Source organism: Trichomonas vaginalis, chromosome V, assembly GCF_026262505.1.
Source record: "Trichomonas vaginalis G3 chromosome V, whole genome shotgun sequence".
In the NCBI taxonomy this organism is placed as follows: domain Eukaryota; phylum Parabasalia; order Trichomonadida; family Trichomonadidae; genus Trichomonas; species Trichomonas vaginalis.
The window spans coordinates 23,561,782-23,581,448 of NC_067207.1; the positions used below are offsets into that span (position 1 = coordinate 23,561,782).

The 19,667-nt window shown below is 29.4% G+C and overlaps 7 protein-coding genes and 1 pseudogene across 8 annotated transcripts, besides 3 other annotated features; 2 read left to right on the top strand and 6 right to left on the bottom strand.

Moving 5' to 3' along the window:
- Nucleotides 1-8: 8 nt before the first annotated feature.
- Nucleotides 9-1,459, bottom strand: TVAGG3_0390360 (transcription-initiator DNA-binding domain ibd family; the record flags this gene model as incomplete). The annotated part of the gene is made up of 1 exon (XM_001321876.1): nt 421-1,410. The coding sequence occupies one exon, from the start codon at nt 1,408-1,410 to the stop codon at nt 421-423; it is 990 nt and encodes a 329-aa protein (XP_001321911.1).
- Nucleotides 1,460-1,823: 364 nt separating this feature from the next.
- On the top strand, nt 1,824-2,829 carry TVAGG3_0390370 (uncharacterized protein; the record flags this gene model as incomplete). The annotated part of the gene is made up of 1 exon (XM_001321877.2): nt 1,889-2,323. The coding sequence occupies one exon, from the start codon at nt 1,889-1,891 to the stop codon at nt 2,321-2,323; it is 435 nt and encodes a 144-aa protein (XP_001321912.2).
- Nucleotides 2,830-4,267: 1,438 nt separating this feature from the next.
- Nucleotides 4,268-4,951: a mobile genetic element.
- Nucleotides 4,952-5,303: 352 nt separating this feature from the next.
- Nucleotides 5,304-19,667: part of a mobile genetic element that runs on past the window's edge.
- Nucleotides 5,313-5,704: a mobile genetic element.
- Nucleotides 9,973-10,961, top strand: TVAGG3_0390410 (annotated as a pseudogene). The gene has a single exon. A coding segment is annotated over exon 1 (989 nt).
- TVAGG3_0390420 (uncharacterized protein) lies at nt 12,303-12,530 on the bottom strand (the record flags this gene model as incomplete). Its single annotated transcript, XM_051232345.1, has 1 exon — nt 12,303-12,530. One exon carries the CDS (start codon nt 12,528-12,530, stop codon nt 12,303-12,305), a length of 228 nt encoding a protein of 75 aa, XP_051102075.1.
- TVAGG3_0390430 (organellar and viral DNA polymerase type B) lies at nt 12,724-13,332 on the bottom strand (the record flags this gene model as incomplete). Its single annotated transcript, XM_051232346.1, has 1 exon — nt 12,724-13,332. One exon carries the CDS (start codon nt 13,330-13,332, stop codon nt 12,724-12,726), a length of 609 nt encoding a protein of 202 aa, XP_051102076.1.
- On the bottom strand, nt 13,773-14,642 carry TVAGG3_0390440 (organellar and viral DNA polymerase type B; the record flags this gene model as incomplete). Its single annotated transcript, XM_001295274.1, has 1 exon — nt 13,773-14,642. A coding segment is annotated over one exon (870 nt), but the record flags the coding sequence as incomplete, so codon positions are not given.
- Nucleotides 18,249-18,920, bottom strand: TVAGG3_0390450 (uncharacterized protein; the record flags this gene model as incomplete). The annotated part of the gene is made up of 1 exon (XM_051232347.1): nt 18,249-18,920. One exon carries the CDS (start codon nt 18,918-18,920, stop codon nt 18,249-18,251), a length of 672 nt encoding a protein of 223 aa, XP_051102077.1.
- TVAGG3_0390460 (uncharacterized protein) lies at nt 18,954-19,487 on the bottom strand (the record flags this gene model as incomplete). The annotated part of the gene is made up of 1 exon (XM_051232348.1): nt 18,954-19,487. The coding sequence occupies one exon, from the start codon at nt 19,485-19,487 to the stop codon at nt 18,954-18,956; it is 534 nt and encodes a 177-aa protein (XP_051102078.1).

Below are 19,667 nucleotides of genomic sequence, written 5' to 3' on the forward strand. Positions count from 1 at the left end.
TGGAAATAAGTATCAATGTGCATTGGACAACGTATATATAGTATGCAGATATATCAATTATCACTCCATTGCCCATTCATTGTCTGTATTCTAATTATGCTGGTTAAACAAATGCTTTAGCTTGATATAAAATATGTGTAAAATATATATCTAAATGGTGATGGAAAGATAATCATGTATAACATCTATATTGAAATCTGCTATTAAAGAAATGAAATCTTATTATTTTGTTATAAATCCAAAAATATGAGAGAATCAATCGTACCATGGTGACACAATATGAGTCTCATTAAGCTTTGAGCATCATTCAGCATGAAATTCAAATGATATTTTCGAAATTCAAAAAATAAAGAGAGAATATTTTTTCTAAATTTCATGAATAAACTCTATAATTTAATCTCTATAAACTCTATATAATTTCTATAAATCTATCAACGTCCAATCATCTTCACGTCTTAGCCAATCACCAGAGATGTCTAAACTAGCAGATACAGATCTAGTCATTTTCCCAAAGTTAGAAATATCTAATTCTAAGCTATCAGGGATTCCTCCTTCGTCTATTGGATGCATTTCCCATTCAGAATCGTCTAAAGTATTTAGTCTCTCTAGAGAGTATGAAAAGGATACTGATTTCATTATTTCAGGAGGCTTTTCTTGTATTTGAACATGTGGTTTTTCTTGAATTATTGATTGCACAAGTTGTTGCTGAGATATCTTCTTTATAGGTGGTGGTAATGGCATTTGATGTTGGGCAGATTTGTTATTTGCTACAGGCTCTGTATCTAAGTCATCTTCTGTGACTTCTGGTAATAAACTCACAGAAAACGATGAAAGATAGCAAAACTCTGTATGGTCGGATGCTCTTCTGACTGTCCATTGCCTTAATATGGCTGGCTCATTCATAAGAGGTTTAAGAATTGAAATAATACAATTACGTGCTTTTGCTTTAGTTCGTAGTGCTACATACCCCATTTGTTGAAAAGATCCATTGATTGATGATTTACATCGACCTAAGAAGGTTTTAAGTTGTCGAGTATTTACACAAATGAAAGGTCCTGCAAAACAAATTCCTGTTAGTATACATCTTTCTTCTCTATGTATTAAATCTCTGTCTAGGAACTTTAAAACTGCCATGAGTTCATTCGCAAAGGTTACCACTCTTCTATCTTTACCTGATGAACTGATATTTTGATGAAAATGGGCTTTTAATTTATTAAATTCGTTTTTATCTTCTTCTGTTAGCTTATTCCAGAAGGCGGGATGCAGTACGCACTCGTGCGTGCGGTGATTCGCCCGCATCGGCTGAAGCATTTTATAAATACAATCTTTACGGCTGTTTTTGAGAGTTTTGAGAGGATCGGTCATAGAGGACATCATTTCAATCTGGTGTAACCAATGAATAATATTCATGATATGTAATTAAAAAATATTTGTTCAAGTGGGAAATATTGAGCATTTGTGATAGATTTGGAGCAAAAATGTCAAAGTGCGAAATATTATCATAGGATTACATGTATGTTCCCATATATCAGGTTTCAGGGGAATTTCCCTTATTCTCAGTCCAAGATAGGACAATTGAAATTTGATTTCGACTTTATACTTCATATCTGCAATGATTAACTTCCTATAGAAGATTATAGGAGCGTCATACCTTTGAGAGATGACAATATCCATAATGATTCAAAAATTGCATTCAATTTAAGATCTATATCTGTCTGATCTAGCAAATTTGTCGAGTTATACCTGATGTGCAATAATAACATAATGAAACATTACAAAATCATATGGTTTGTCACTTTTTTCCTAAATTGTTTTAATTTTTTTTTGAATCGAAGATTTGGAAAATTTGAATAACCCCTTGTGAAGGAAAAATATCGAGAAGGACGATATGGGCAACTTGTTTACCATTCCATTTTCAAAGATGGTGAGAATCGCCAAGAGAAACCCGAGAATCATTTACATCAAACCACCAGTTGATGGAAATGTTAGTGGGTTAATCAAGTGTATTGGTTACAACGGCAATATCATTCACGAAGAAAATTTCGATTCATTCCCCGGACATCCTTTGCAAACTGCAATCCCGAATGGGATAAGCTTTCACGAAGCTGTGTTAAAAGTTTTAAGATTACAGTGGACTGGAAGTTCATCTCATGTTGAGCCTGCTAGAAACAATGCATCTTCAAAAGATTCCAAATCGAAGCATTCTTCTTTAGCTCAAATTCCAAAATCCAGTAACGAATCGCATACAAATGATGATTCACTTCAATATGAAGATTCAGAGATGAGTGATAATTCATATCTTTATAATACTGATGTTTTCTGATGTTTCCTTCAATATGATGTTTGTTGAAACTTAAATATCAGAGGTTTCTCAATATATTTCCTCATTTTTTTAACATCCAAAATATATTGAATTTTTAATCAGGAAGATGCACTTATACTCTTGATAGGAACATACTTCACGGGTGTATCTTGAACGAGAATTCCTAACTATCTGAATACCTCAAAAAGAAAAAAAGCATAGAAAGATATATTGTATATTATCGCGCATATGCCTAATGATAATACTACTCCAGACATGTAATGTGTGAATCTAATCATATGAGGAGTTACCGATTCAATTAGGGAATAAATGCTAGAAAGAATTGAAAATTCCTAATTCTAAGGAGCAAAAACCAAAAGAAACTGGAGGGAAGACCAAAATTTTTGTTACGGGCGTGACCAAGACCAAAATTTCACCAAAAGTGACGCTTTTTTGAGAAAAATCTTTATCTGGGATTTCTATGTATACCACTCATCAGAGCATACTCCATACTATCATACTTTATCTTGATGATGAAGTCTGAAGATTATATAAAAATTGATTATTGATTATTATATAAATATTATGCAATTCTTCAATATGTTGTATAGATTAGTACACTTATTGCAAATCTAGCTTGTATTAATGATTAAATTTATTCATTTAAGTATAATGTATTTCATTTCCACCAAAAATGCTTTTTTATTGTGTAATAGTATACAAATAGATAAATATTATATATTAAAACTCATTTATATTGTGATAACGCTTTAAATGCTTATAAATTGTATTGAATATCAAAGTTATGGAATGAAATAGTCTATTAGTTAAATTAGAACGGGAATAAATATACGTATAGTTAAGCATTAGATATTCTAATGTAATTATTCCAAAATGTCGCAATTACAAAAAAAAAATATTATTACCTAAAAAGTATTGTTTATTCAGCAAACAATGTAAAAATAAAATTATATTATAATTTTGGAAATAATAAGGGTATACATCCAAATTTAATAATCTTGCCTTTTTATATCAACGTAATCAAAGTATGATCTATGCAATTTGTATTTTACCTTTGTATTTAAATTGAAAAAACACATTTAAAATCGAATCTGTTCAATTTGAGTGATTTCTATAATATATTTATATGAATTCGAATTAAATGGAAATATAGTTCGTAGTTGCTAGTACTGGAAATTATAATTGCCTATAGATTTATTGTTCTTTGTGTTAATAAATTATTGAATTTGAAAAATAAATCGATTATTGTATAATATCTTGCGTCATTGATGATAAATCTCCATGTATGTTGAATTTCCGATGAAATTATTAGTTTAATCGAATGATATAAGATTCAAGGTTTGCGATTTTATATGATTTAAGGCTTCATTCAATGGGTTACAATAAAGAACATTCACCTTATTCAAAATTCCGTTTGAAAATCTATTATGTGCATGTTTGTTAAAATGTGTGATGTTCATTATAACAAACAACATAATCTTATGGAAATTTTCCCCGATAATTATGTTATTTATAGTTTAGATTTTCATATACTTTGTTATTTATGCTTAGTATCGTATCTAATACTGTGATATCACAAATTTTGATAATTGAATAGAGGAATTCCCAATTTGATAGTGAAAATGCAATAATATATTAATAAGGATTAAAATAAGACAGGCAAAAATCTCTAAAAATATTTGAATTTTTAAGATTTAATATGAAATTTGTTAAAATTTACATCAAATTGAAGAAAATAAAAAAAAATTGGAAAAATTACATCAGAGAATATACATTATTTTTAGTAATTCATTAGAATTGCTTTCAAATTCATCATAAATTCTGCATTATTAATATTGATAAAATAATACTTTGAATTTTAGTAGGGGGGCACACCAAAACATATAAGTATATGTTTTTCTAAATCTACATATGAGATCAAAATTTCATAAACTAGTTTTATATGGGCGCGTAAAGGGTTGGCGTCCTAAGGCGTCCTGATGTAAACTATTCAATTTTTGAGAAGTTTACACCATAATTGAATAGTTTATGGCGTCCTGAGAAGAGATTTCAATGGGTATGGCGTCCTAAAAATAGAAGAAAATGATTTTTTCTCGATTTTTCTAGAAATTGAATTTTTTAAAAAAGAAAAAAATCAAAACGTATACATTCAAGAAAGACTATAAATGAAGATTTTCTATTTTTTTTCATTCTAAAACATCTTTTTTTGGATAATTTTTTTTTAATAAATATGTAAGAAAGATTGAAGAAAAAGTAAATTTAATTTAAGAAAATTCGTTTTACATGATGTAAGACCCATAACAACTATAAATATTCAATTATTTAAAATAAAAAAAGAAAAACAGATTAAATGTATCTCACATCAAAATCCATTGACCTAAGGATGTTAAGTTTCTGTTTTTAAAAGTTGATATTTTTTTTTTAATTTTAAGAAAATTAATAGCATGTTATTAGACAATAGGAGTGTAATGATATTGACTAAACAGAAATGAGAGAATAGAGATATAATTTTGATAAGCAATATTGCGAACAAATTCTGAAGTAAAATCGCGATCAATAATTGAAAATTACGATCATGTACTGAAAAATGACGATCAAATTGAATGAATAGAATTATATCTAAGAAAAGTAGTAGGATAGGAAGGGTTGTGTGACTTTTTTTGTTACATCTATATATAGACGATGCATTAAAATATATTTATATACTAAACGCATTAAAAAATTAACATTAATTTAAAATAATTTTATTTTATCTTTTATAAAAGAAGCTATATATAGATGATGTCAGATATTCCGCGATTAATTAAACATTGTTTAAATCCTGAATGGAATCAATGGAGTCATAATCAAAGACCTCATAAACGAGTAAAAGATTCACTACCATAATGAAATAAAAAATAAACTTTAAAAATTCATGTCTTACAATTTTGAATAATTTATTTTTATTTTGTATGAAATGAGTGTCAAAACTAACGACGTGAAAACATCAGGATTCACAAATGAGGAAATAAAGGATATATTAGAGGAGGCGGGTTATGAAGTTAGTAAATATTATTTAAGAAATTGTCAAAAATTCGCGGAGTTTTTAAATGAGTTTGATTATGATGGAAAAATGAATAAAGATGATGTTATAAATTTCTTATATCCCACATCTAAAGAAGAAAAACCTAAAGAACCTGATGTTTTCCCTGAATATTATGAAGAACGGATTAAAGATGATGATGAATACGATGAATTTGAAAAACTGGAAAAAATAAGAGATGAAATAGATGAAAAATTAAGGAATTAAGAGAAGTTGAAAAATATAATGAAAATGAAGTAGAGGGTTTAATGAATATCCCAGCTTCAGAATCAGCAGTTCAGAAATCTCATGAAGAAAGAATAAAAATTATGTCTCAGAATCAAACACAAAATTTATTAGATGGTGAAATAGATGAAACACTTTCAGAAGAAGGTACTAAATTTATTTGTAAACATAAGTTACAATTTATTGATAATGAAGAATACCCTTGTATCCTACTTTCACCACCTTTAGATTCCGAAAAATTCAAAAAAGCTCTTAAAAACGTGACATATGCAACTAATACGATTAAGAAAGAAGATCATGATATTTACAAAAATTATTATTTAAATAAATGCACAGGTGTTGATAAAGTTTTTGATTTATTAGATAAAATATCAAAAGAAAACCATTGGAACCTATAAAATTTTGTGTGATTGTGGTTTCATTATTGAAGATACCAATAATGTTTCATATGAAAGAACAGCACCGAAGGAAGACGAAGTGGAAAGGTCTATACCATTCGTTATTAAGAACATAAAAGATATGAAACTTATAAACATTATATTTATTCATTTATTTCAGAAAAAATGGAAGCAACCCATAAAACATCTTCTCATCATTTTATAGCTATTCATACATTCCTTTTCAAAGTTGTGAAATTAAATAAGACAGGAATTAGATTTAATGTATCAGGGTACGCATTCTTGAGTAAATTAAAATGTATTCGTCACGTCGCAGATGATAAAAATTTATGTGTTCTTAATTCATTTTATGGGCTTTAAAAAATAAACTTTATTTTTAATTTTTTATTCTTACATAAATGAACAAAAACGGAACAGCTAAAATGAATGATAATCAAATTAGAGCAGAAGGTAGAAGGTTATTTAAACGCTTCTATAATTCCTGATGGTGTTAATCCTAAAACTCGTAGAAGTATTTAAAATGAAGCAATAGATTCATATGAAGGTTTGACATTTCATCAGAAAGTGAGAGATTAGCGAGAATGTTAAATGTTAATATTGATTTCTATTATTGTGATCCTCAACCAGAAGACGTGGACATAAATAAGGTAGACTTTCCATTAGTGGAATCAATAATGATAGATCCAGAATTTGAAACAGTAAATATTTTATTAACACAGAGTCCAAATGAAAACTTCACGCTGACAGAATAACGACGTTGAAGCACTCACCGGCTATAGAGTTTGTCCATATTGTAAAGAAGAAGTTTATTCTATCCGTGATGATCCAGAAAGGAAAAACCAAAGAAGATTTTTAAAGCATTGTGAGAAATGTAAAGAAAATAATGGAAGATTAATTCAAGACGTTCAGTTGCAAAAGACACAGCAACCATATGCACACATATTACGAAACAGAAGAATATCAGTGGTTATTAGCTCATAATTTGCAGGAATATTATCAACCGACAAGATATTATATTACTTTTGACTTCGAAACATTAGAGACTAAAGAAGAATTACACTTTCTGAGTGTGCAACTTTGAACGCTTACTTAAAACCATTCATGGTATCATCAACGGTTAAATTAAATGATAAAACATATACGAGGAATTTTTGCTTAACTTCGAGTGATTCTTTTATTTCTGATTGGATTGAGTTTTTATTTTCAACCTGTTCATTAGTTGCTAATCAAATATTGAACAATATGAAGAATAATGAAGTCGCAAACATTAAATGAAAAACAGAAGGAAGCATTTAAAGAACTTCTAGATGAGGAATTCAATAAAGTGAATATCATAGGTTTTAATTCGGGAAAGTTTGATTTAAATTTAATTCTTCGTGATTTAAACACTGCAAAATGGAAAATAAAATCAATGCTGGGTTCATCTTCACAATTTAAGCAAATCATTGTAAAGAAAACAAACGTTCCATATGAATTGAGATTTATTGACATCAGAAATTATATAGTGGGTGGGACATTAGACCAATTCACTCAAGATTTCGGAAACAATAAATCACGTGTTAATCCTTTTTCCCTTATCAATTCATCACGTGGGAAAATTACGAAAAGAAATTATATAAAGTGGAACCATTCACGAAAGATTCATTTTATTCAGCATTAACTCAAGAAACTATATCAGATAGTGATTATCAAATATATCTCAATGATGCTAAAAACTTTAAGAATAGATTAGAATATTTTTATTCATTATTGCAATAAAGATGTTGAAATTATGATTGACCCAATTGATAAAATTATTGAAGAAACATTTGTTTATAAAATTGACATGCTTCATAATCTTTCTTTATCATCGAATGCTTCAATGATTCGTTACGCTTTAGCATATAAAGACTTTAATCTAATGAAAAATATCCTGAGGAAGAGATAGAATCAAGTTTTGAATTAACGAAAAAGTATTGGAAATATAAAATTGAATCATATAAGAAACAAGATGAAAAAGCAGAAAGGGATACTAAAAATAATGTTTCAATGGATGATTTTCAATACTATCACGATTTAATCCTTTCATCTAAATGCAAAATGTGTGGTAAAGCGTTTACATATGCTAATAACCAACATTGGATAGAATCGATAATGAAAAACACATACCAAAGAAAATTGTCAGTTAATGTGTTGTTATTGCAATGTCGTAAAATCAAATAAAGATGAAGATGTTCAACGTTTAAGAATCAATTTAAGAAATTATGCATTAAAAAATAATTTACCAATGACTTTAGATTCAGTTGAAGCTTATCACATTCTCCGTAATGGAATTACTGGTGGTCTATCAAATGTTCAACATAGAGTAAATCTTAAAGGAATCACGCACATTAATAAACTTTCATATAGTCCAGAAACTAAAACTGTATCAAATGAGGACACCACCAACATTATGACTCATTTCGTTGGTGTTGATTTTAATTCATTATATCCTTCATCATTTTCATCTAATCCTCATGATTTCATTCAATATACTGACCATAAAATGTATATGCCGGGAAGATTGAATGGTGTTATCATTTGTGATACAGCAACAAAGAAAGCAAAAGCACTGGGAATAATTAAGAAGAAAAATACTTTATTCGTGGCTGAAGTAAAGGTCACATTGATGAAAAATACATTAATGATTACATAAACTTTTTACCGATAATAAGAAACTTAGATATTATCACAGATGAAAAAACAATTGGCAGTTTTATGTATAATTACATGAAATCAAACAATCTACCAGTTGACCAGAAACAGAGAAATTAACTCAGTTAGCATCAACACACAACCAATATCAACCATTTTCTTCTTATTATCTTTGGTATCTAATCGACAGATTTCATTTTATCATCGATGATATTCAATCAATTTTAACATTTACGAAAATACTTGTTTTATGAATTTGCGAACAAATTTATGAATGAAAGACAAAAGGCTGAATTAGAAGGAAATAAAGGAAAAAGTTTATTTTGCAAAATTTCACTTAATGGATCATATGGTTACGATGCAATGAATACACAAAATTACGCAAAGACTAAAATAATGAATGCACAGAAGGCACGCGTTGCATGTATGTCAAATAAGTTTAAAAACATAAGAGAAATAGAGAGGATACATATAAGTGAAGCTTAGATAGATTTTATAGATGTGATACGTGTTTACAAGAGGCATTCTTCACTTTAGATAATGCTAAATACTGGTATTTGGTTTTCATTTATGATTTTATGTATAAATGCATGGATGTTAATCGTTTTCATTTCATTGAAGGTGATACTGATTCATATTTGGCATCGCTGGCGACCCAAATCTTCCTAACACTCAAGCATTTCAAGCAATTGTTACGATAAACAATTTTATGATAAAAACATTTTCAAATTCGCACCTTTTGATTTCTTTTGTTTTGATGAGAAATTTAAACCTAAATTAAAGAATAAAGCTGAAGAAAAAGCACATGAGAAAAAATTATTGGGTTTAGCAATTGAGAAACAAGGTGATAACATGGTTGCTTTATGTCCTAAATGTATACATCATTCAACGGTTCAATTGATGGAAGTGATTTTAAAAAGATTGCACAAAAAATGAAAGGTGTTAGTTTACGACAAAAATAAGCAATTAACACCTAAAAAATATTTGGATATAATAAATGATAAAGTGATATTTGATGGTCAGAATATTAATTTACAACTTAAAAACGGGTCAATGACTCGCTTAACAATCGGTAAGACTGCATTAACAGGAGCACACACTAAGGCTGTATGTTGTGAAAATGGATGTTGTATGCCATTTATTTAATACAATTAAAATTTTATTCTTAATGAAATGCCACAGAAGAAGACAAAAGGAACCGTTAATGATGGTTTTGATACTATGATTCAAAGAGGTGGGCACCCTTAAACATTTATTTTATTTTTATATAAATGGATAACACAGATTTAAAAAAATTAATTGATGATTTAGTACTTAATCAAAATTTTCTTGATTATATGATTTAAAAGCATATCTCCAAAACATAATAACAATATAAATGGGTGATGATATGGAATATTATTATCCATATTATAAAAATGAAATTTTGAAAATATGATGAAAATAATTTCTAAAATTAAAGACAAATATAAAAATAATGAATATTCAAAGGGAAAAACTAAATCACAACTTAAACAGTTGAAAGATTTCAAAAAATGTAATTAACAGAAGAAGAATATTGATGAATTATATAAATTATATAATCCTGAGCCGCAAAAACCAAAGGAACAAAAACAAAAGATGCAAAACGCCCAGGTCCTTCAGACCATAAATGAAGCACAAGCTTTAATTTAATGATTCATTAGTTAAATCATATTCAGCCCGACTTTTAAATGAAGATCAACTTTTGGAAATCATCCTTCAACATAAACTCGAAGCGGGAAAGTATATCAACCTTTAATACAGCATATTTAAAACAAATGAATAGAATACATCCAGAATTAATGAAGGAAGGAATGAAGGAAGGAATGAAATCCAAAACTTCATCATCCAAAATCAAAGCAGATAAATTAAACCACTTGCAACACCAAAACCTCCAACGACAGTACGCCTCCTCCTTCAGTTAATCCTTCATCATTCACTTATTATATCCATTTCAAACATTAAAGAAGCAAAAAGATTTTAAAAAGGATTTCAAGATATTAAATAAACCAATTGACCCAAAATTCAACCGTTAAAAGGAAAAATTTAGTCGCCTTCATTTGCTCCATATCCATATTCATACGAAATCGATCATCTGGAATATTCAAAAGGAAACGTTACTTATTTATTTGCCATTAACATTAACACTAGATATTTATATTGCATTCCGGTGAAAGGGAAAACAGAACAGGAAACAAGAAGAGCTATACAATACTTACTAGATCATGAGAGTAGATAATATCAGGGTGATTGGTGATAAAGGATTTCAGGCAGCTATGGCTCATTATTTCCCACAAATTAATTTTTTCTTTTCATCCTCTCCATATACGTTTCATAATAAAATAGTTGATGCGGTAATGAGAACTCTTAGAGATGCGTTAGGGGTAACGGTCAGATATACTGGGATGGAAATCATGACTCCATCATACAAACAGTTTAGTATATTATTACAATAATACATGGCATAGAACAATAAACATGAAACCAGTGGAAATGAAAAATGATATTTCAAAAGAATGGGAATATATTAGAAAGCAAATGGAAAGGTTAAATGATGTTAAACGTGAACAAATTAATTCGGGCTCATGAATTTTAAACAAGGGGATAAAGTTTTGATTCATCTCGATTATGGAAAAACTGATAAATCAATGACAAAAGAAGACGAAGATTTGACACAATAGCTGAATTTGTTAGATATATTAACGGCAATGCATTAGTTGAAGTTGACAATAAATTAATAGAAATTCCAATTTATTTATTATTATTATATTTAAAATAATTTTAATTTTTTTATTTCGTAAGAAATGAGTGACAAAAAGCATCCAAGAGTCCAGACGATGAATATAAAAAGAAACTAAACAGAATTAAATCAAAAATATGCTATTACAAAAGAAGCCACAATGCGGTGGGTTGAAAACGATAAAGAAATAATCGAAAAATTAGAAACTTATCGTTCAATCATTAAACTGAGTGAAGCAAAAATAAAAGAATTTAATAGAATCAATAAATATATTGGAAGAGATGAATTTAATAAAGATGAATTTTTAAACTCAATCCAAATTTAATTTTTATTTTTCTTTGACAACATCTCTCTTTCCATCATTACTGCATAACCGCATTTTCTCAGTTTTAGTGGTTTGTTATTTTTAATTCGTTCTTGCATCATTTTTATCATTTCCTCCCTTGTTATGATTCGTGGTAAATTTTGAGCTTGTGGGGTATTCATTTAGATAAAAATAAAAATTTGTTATCAGTTATTTTATCGTTAAGTGACTCAAAGAGTCCGGAGACAAAGTCTCATGTTTTTAGGTTATTCAATAATTAATTATTTTTGAATAACTGAAGGTGTCACTACGTCACCATGTGTCACTCGGTTAATTAACTTCTCTGAAAAAATGAGACAACATGACATTTTGACAACAACACAGGAGGAAGGCACTTATGAAGCATTTTTGAAGAACTGAAGGTGTCACTACGTCACCATGTGTCACTCGGTTAATTAACTTCTCTGAAAAAATGAGACAACATGACATTTTGACAACACAGCAGGATTAATGCAAAAATAAATTCAAATCATACTTTATAAAGCTTCATTTACAGGTATTTCATCGTCAGTAAATGAATCTTCATTATCGTTTGGTTCAACCTGTTTATATAATCCTTTCATTTCTTCTTTCAAAACATAACACCATGTTTGTTTACCATCTATTCTTCTCTGTTTCTTATCACATTTATCCTTAATGCTCATTTGGAAATTCTTGTCTTTCATGTCTGATGGTTTGCAGAATAGAGCATTTTCACACGTCATCTTTGACCGAACGAATGAGTCTCAATTGTTTGTTATATTGTATGTATTCGTATTCTTCATTTATGGCTTCATGAACGATAGCAGTTGTTGTGTTCTCTGATGTTGACATTACTGTCATTTCATACAAAATAAAAATAACTTTAAAACTAACTTTATTTTTTCTGACTTTCACAAAAGACCAAAAATAAACGCTTTACATGTATTTTTCAGCAACTTCGTCAAATAATTTTATAGCTTTATCTATCTCATCTACTTCAAACGTTTCTTTACCTTTCATGGGAGCACCATACCTTTTCTCAAAAACTTCAAGCAGTTCTGTTTCAGCAGCTCTCATATCATTAACGAACACAACCTTGACTCTATTGACTGTACTGTCATATCTTTGAGTTATATTATATGTTCTTCCTATCTTATATCTCTTTGTATTGAAGTCCTTCGGTTTCTGAACGATGTAAAGTAAGCCTTCACTGCAACGTTCTGAGTCGAATGAACCATAAGTTATGAAGTTATATCCAACAACTGGGTCTAACCATAAAAAAATTGGTATAAGACTTTTGTCAATGAGATATGCTCTTGTTCCATGAAATGCTACTGATATCATAAGCTCAGGATTTCTTGTCAAAATTTTCTGAGTTGAAGCATTTCTAACCCAGTCGCTTGTTTTCTTTTCAGATGGAGATATAATGTCTGACAAAGAATATTTGTTGTATTTCTTTGAGTATCTTACGTTTAAATCACCTATTCTAACCACTTTGGTGTCATTGTCTATCTTTCTAACTGTTTCAAACTCAATGTTTGACATTACTGTCTTTACATACAAGATAAAAATTTTTCTTAGAAAAAATTAGCGTTATTTTTCTAACTAATGAAATTCATTATTTTTGTTGCTGAATTTAATAAAAAGATATTTTAGGTGAAGAGGTGAGATCTAACCTGTTTTCTCACCTAATTTTTCACCCCAGTTATTTTACAAACGTTTAACGTGATATACGTTATTTTTTAAATTTTGTGAAAACTCAACGGTTTGACACATGCCCTAAAAATTATTTTACTCAGAATTTTGTTGCTGAATTTAATAAAAAGATATTTTAGGTGAAGAGGTGAGATTTCACCAGTTTTCTCACCTAATTTTTCACCCCAGTTATTTTATAAGCGTTTTACATGAATTGTACGATGTATATTTGAAATTCTAAACAATTTCGTAGCTTCTATTTCTTCTGTCAGTATGTCAAAAGTTTTAACAATGCCGAAAGTTTCTTTATACTTCTTCTTGACGTCAGATAGAAGGAAATCGTCAGCTGTTGGATAGTTTTTGTTCAGAAATGCTAACATGTCCATTTTATCTTCTGCTGGTTTCTCTACTTCTTTCTTTAAGTCAGCATAGTCGTTTCTCATACGTTCTATCTCTTTTAGTGAGTAGTTATATTTCCTCATTGCTGCTTTACATTTTGAACATTGCGGATTCATTTTTGCGTTATACATTGAAACATTACCAGCTAAAATAACTAAAGCATCAATGGCTTTCTTTAAATCTGAAGCAGTTGGTTTTATCTGTTTGTTCCATACTTTGCCTCTTCTGTCTTTATCTCTTATTTGCCACACACATTCAGCAGCTAATGAAACAAAGTTATCGTAAGTCTTAAACTCCTCAGATTTATATATGTCAGAAATGTTTTTATAAACCATGTCGCAATCTTTGTTCATAACTTTATGGTTGCAATGAAAACCAAGGAATTCATAATTTACTTTACGTATGAACTTCTTTATTTCTACTGAATCAGTAACTTTAACTTCAATTTCATCGAATTCAGGAATAGTTAGTTTTTGTTGCTGAACTTCCGGTAATTTAGGCAAATGGTCAATAATGTCCTGCATTTCATATAGCTCCTCTCCATTTGTTTCATCTTTCGCACTACAGTCTAAATTACTTGTTAAAAGTTCTTGCTTTATTCTTTGTATTTCTGTTTCAAAAGTATATGAAGAAGGAATGAAGTTTTTCATCTCTACCAACATTGACGTAGGATTCATGATTAATGAATTTGGTGCTGTAGTTGTGGACAGAGTCCCGCCGTTCGTGGCTTGAATTGTTGTTGTGCCGATTGTTGAAATCATATCTTTTATACAAAATAAAAAAATAAAAATAAAACTAACTTTATTTTTTCTATCTTAAGGAAATTCATGAAAATTCACGAGAAAGCAAAAGCAATCTGAGCCGCTAAGCGGTGAGGGTGAGAAAACTGGTGAGAAAACTGGTGAAATCTCACCTAAACATTATTTTTGGGTCATTTACACTCATTACGATGAAGAAGTCATGACAAAACATATACGTAAACATTTATTTCCTGTGTTGTTGTCTAAATGTCATGTTGTCTCATTTTTTCAGAGAAGTTAAATAACCTGGTGACCTGGTGACCTGGTGACACCTTCAGTTCTTCAAAAATAATTAATTATTGAATAACCTAAAAACCATCTACCCTAAACATTATTTTTGGGTCATTTATGCTCATTACGTTCATGTTTGACAAAGCATATACGAAGAAATCATGACAAAACATTTACGATGAAGTCATGACAAAGCATATACGATGAAATCATCATGACAAAACATTTACGATGAAATCATCATGACAAAACATTTACGAAGAAATCATGACAAATCATTTACGATGAAGTCATGACAAATCATATACGTTCATGTTTGACAAAGCATATACGATGAAGTCATGACAAAGCATATACGTTCATGTTTGACAAAGCATATACGATGAAGTCATGACAAAACATTTACGTTCATGTTTGACAAAGCATATACGAAGAAATCATGAAAATTCAACAGGGTGAAAAAAGAGGTGAAAAATTAGGTGAAATCTCACCTCTTCACCTAAACATTATTTTTGGGTCATTTACACTCATTACGAAGAAGTTTTGACAAAACATTTACGATGAAACCTTGACAAAACATTTACGATGAAACCTTGACAAAACATTTACGATGAAATCATGACAAAACATTAACGTAAACATATATTTCCTGTGTTCTTGTCTAAATGTCATGTTGTCTCATTTTTTCAGAGAAGTTAAATAACCTGGTAGCACATGGTGACGTAGTGACACCTTCAGTTCTTCAAAAATGCTTCATAAGTGCCTTCCTCCTGTGTTGTTGTCAAAATGTCATGTTGTCTCATTTTTTCAGAGAAGTTAATTAACCGAGTGACACATGGTGACGTAGTGACACCTTCAGTTATTCAAAAATAATTAATTATTGAATAACCTGAAACCATTAACGTAAACATTAACGATAAAATTCATTTCCGCAGTTCATTACCTAATTAATTACAGACATAAAATATATTTAGTTCATTCGGTAAGCCTAAACCCTTTGGGTCAAGTCTCAAGCACATTCAATGAATGCGGTAAGCCTGCAAAGTAGGCTCAAGTGTGTTTATTGAACACGGTACCATGCGAATACAGTCACAAATGGTGGCATATAATCTTTACCCAAGCCTGTTGGATTTGTTGTGAAAGTATGGACATGATTTCCTCCTGGTTCAGTTGGTCGAAAAGTCTTTTTTGCTGAATGGTTATAATCTGGAGATAAAACGTCATGGCCAGCTTCATATTCTGAGTTGTATAATGGGTGGTCTCTTAATGAGTGGATATGGTCGCCAGAAAAGTTTGTAGTTCCTGTATGAGTGTGTGGGGGTAAGTTTGCTTCTTTAATTTTCTTCGAACCTCCTGTTTGCTTTGAATATCTAGCACAGTATAAGAATTTATCTACAATCTGCTTCCACATACCAAAACCTAAAACTGTTGCTGGATTTGTTGAATTCATTGACGTATAAATAGAACCAACAGGATATAATGTTTGAAGTATTTCATTTTTCATGCTTGTAATCACATCATTTACTTCCGACTTCTTTGCATAATTTTCATCAACATATGTTTTATCCGCCTTAAGGTCTAAACATCCTGAAACCCATTCTGTATCAGCTTTAACTTTAAAAGTCTCAAATGTCCATTCATGATACCATTCAACCTTTTCTTTAATTTCATTATCTTTTTCATCAACATAAACCAAATTTGCCTTCTTATTTAATTCACTATTAACGTATTCCTTATCCGCCTTCTTCATTATGTCGTTTAGGAAACCTTCTATGAATTCCTCATTTAAATTAAATCTTCCAATCTTCAAAACTTTAGGAAATGCATTTAATGCGTAATATCTCTGTTCTTCTGGTGGAATTGATGTTATATCATCCGTTATTCCTTTAATTTTTGAATTCATAAATAAAATTTCTTTTATATTTGATATCACTGCACCACCTTTGCAAACGAATTCGAAATGTTCATTTTTCAATACTATCTCCAAATCTCCATATTTCAACCTTTGCGTTTGTTCTGCCGTCTTTGAATTATATGCATATATGGCGTATGTAATGGTCTGAAGGACCTGGGTGCTTTGCGCCTTAAGTTGTTGTGGTTTAATCATTTATTATGATTTAAAAATAAATATTTAATCCGTTATCTCATCAGCTATTTTTTCTATTTGAAATTGCCATAATATTTCATTCATGAATTCTAAATCACAATCAAATAGGTAAGTTATTCTAAATTTAATATTTGATAAATCTTTTGAATGAAGAATAAATGAATTCCCGGATAATTGAAACGGATATGATAAAGAAAATGTGTTTAAGTTGATGGATAAAATGTTTTGTATTGATGGGTAAGAGTTAGGGTCTAATGTTTGATGTGAAAATCTCATTGGGGTATTAACTTTATCACATTTGATTAAAATGAAATTGGAACCAGTGTCAGAATACAAAACATCCCCAACATCTTTTTCAAAATTTAATATCCCCAACAATGAACGAAGATGAGGAGTACAAAATTTAATTTTCAGCGGGAATTTAATAAGGTTATTTATTTCATCAAGTTCAAAAAGTTTATCGGTTTTGATTTAAAATTTTCTTCATACCATACGATAAATGATTCATTTAAATAACTTAAAATCATGTTAATATCCCATTTCGCTATCACATTATTTATATACATATTATACGTTTTTTCAAGGTCATCTTTAATAAATGATATATAATCTGAAGGGTCTAAAAGAATGGGATTAAATTTACCACTCACAGAAACGAGAGTAACATTATAAATTCCGCTAACTGTTAAATTTAATTCACAACTATTATTCGAAATAATATTGATAATTGACATTTTTATTACGATTAAAAATATGGTAAAGCGTTATTTTCCAGTGATAAATAAAACTAGAATAAGATTACCTCAAGAATTCATAAATTCAACGAATAAGAAATTCATTCATGTTATAAATTTTAGTGTTTTCAGAAAATATGAGTCAATGTCATATTCATCAACAGGTTATATTTCACTTCATTCAAATTTAGTTCAATCAAACCCATATAATGACCATTTCATAAGATTTTCAGATGGTATTAAAAATGTAATTGATAGATTAAAATATGAACAGATTGACAATATCGAATTTTTGGAATTTTGGTTTAAATATCCCGATGGAAAAAAGATTGAAGTTAAAGATAAAGCTGATACTATAACAAAAACAATTACAATGACCGATCCAGATAGTGGGGAACAAAAAGAAATAAAACAAACGATAGAAACTGGTGAAAGGTCAATTATTATTGATTATGATTCAAAGGATTATTATTCGATAATGTTAATGCTTGAATATTAAATAGCCTTAACAAAGAATTTTTCAAGTGATATTTTATATTCATCAACTATTTTATTATAAATATCATTATATGTTAAATGAAGTTCAGTTGTTGTTCCATTCTTTGATATATTAATTGTGCTAATATCCTTTATAGGATTTATTTTTGCAACTGTTCCGCAGCATGAAACCTCATCATCTATGAAAAATTGAATCTTAACGTCTGAATCTTGAACATCACAAAGAATGGCGATAATGTGAATTAATGATTCATAAGGTAAAATAATTAAACCGGATTGATCAATTAAATTTATTATTGAATCATAATTATTAATTATTATATCACGGTAAATTTTCATTAATTCAGAATTAATGTCTATTTTATATGGGTTCTCGATGTTTGATGAAAGAGGCGGGGGGTATGTTGGATAAGTGGGAATTTCAACAGGTTCTTTACCAGGTTCAGATAAAATGATTGGGTCTCCATTCTCATAGTTTTCTTCATTCTCCTCATTCTTCGGTAAGTCACGAGTTAATAAATTTGGTTGAGTTGCTGACCTTGTTAATTCGGGGCTAACATTAACTTTAACATTTTGAATAATTCGTGATTTATCATCATTTACGTTATAACCAACCGTAATCTCTGCTTTTGCGTTAGTGTTCTTTTGACTAGTGAAACGTCTTCTCATTTATATTCGAATAAAAAAAATATATTTAAACTTTTATTTTGCTGGAACTTTTGAATCTATTATTCCCTGTATTTGTTCATGAAGTTGATTTTTAGCATTTTCATCGAAATTAATAGACCGAATATATTCATTAATTGCATTCTTATAATCATCTGATTTCTCAAATTTTCTTTTATCTGATTCCTTAACTAAATCATAAGTTAAACCACGTTGCTGATATAATGGTTTCTTAATTAAATCTTTGAATGCTTGAGATAAAGCACCTGATGCAATTCTTGCTACTATAATTGGTTGGAATTGCTGTTTAAGTTCATCTTTAACATTTGCGAAAACTGGATCGAATAAAGCAACTTTAAAGAATTTCTTAGCTGAAATTTCAGGTCTAATATTTGCATATTGACCATCAAACTGGTTAGAATATCGTGGTAATCCATCCGGTCCCTCTTCAATAGCATTTAATTCTTCATTGAAATAAGAATATGGATTATAACGGTATGAATTAATTGGACCATTTTCACCTTCTCCAATGTATTGTTTAACAGCTTTTCCATTTTCATCAAATTGCATAGGATAACGTTCATTATATACTTTACGTTTAGGATAATCAGACATAGTTAATTTATAACCATTTATGACTTTAATATTTCCTTGACCATCAGTAACGAAAACTTCATTTATACCATCAGGTTTTCCATTTGGACCCGTAATGTCTGCTTCGTGTGCTTCCCAATTTGGACCATGACGTTT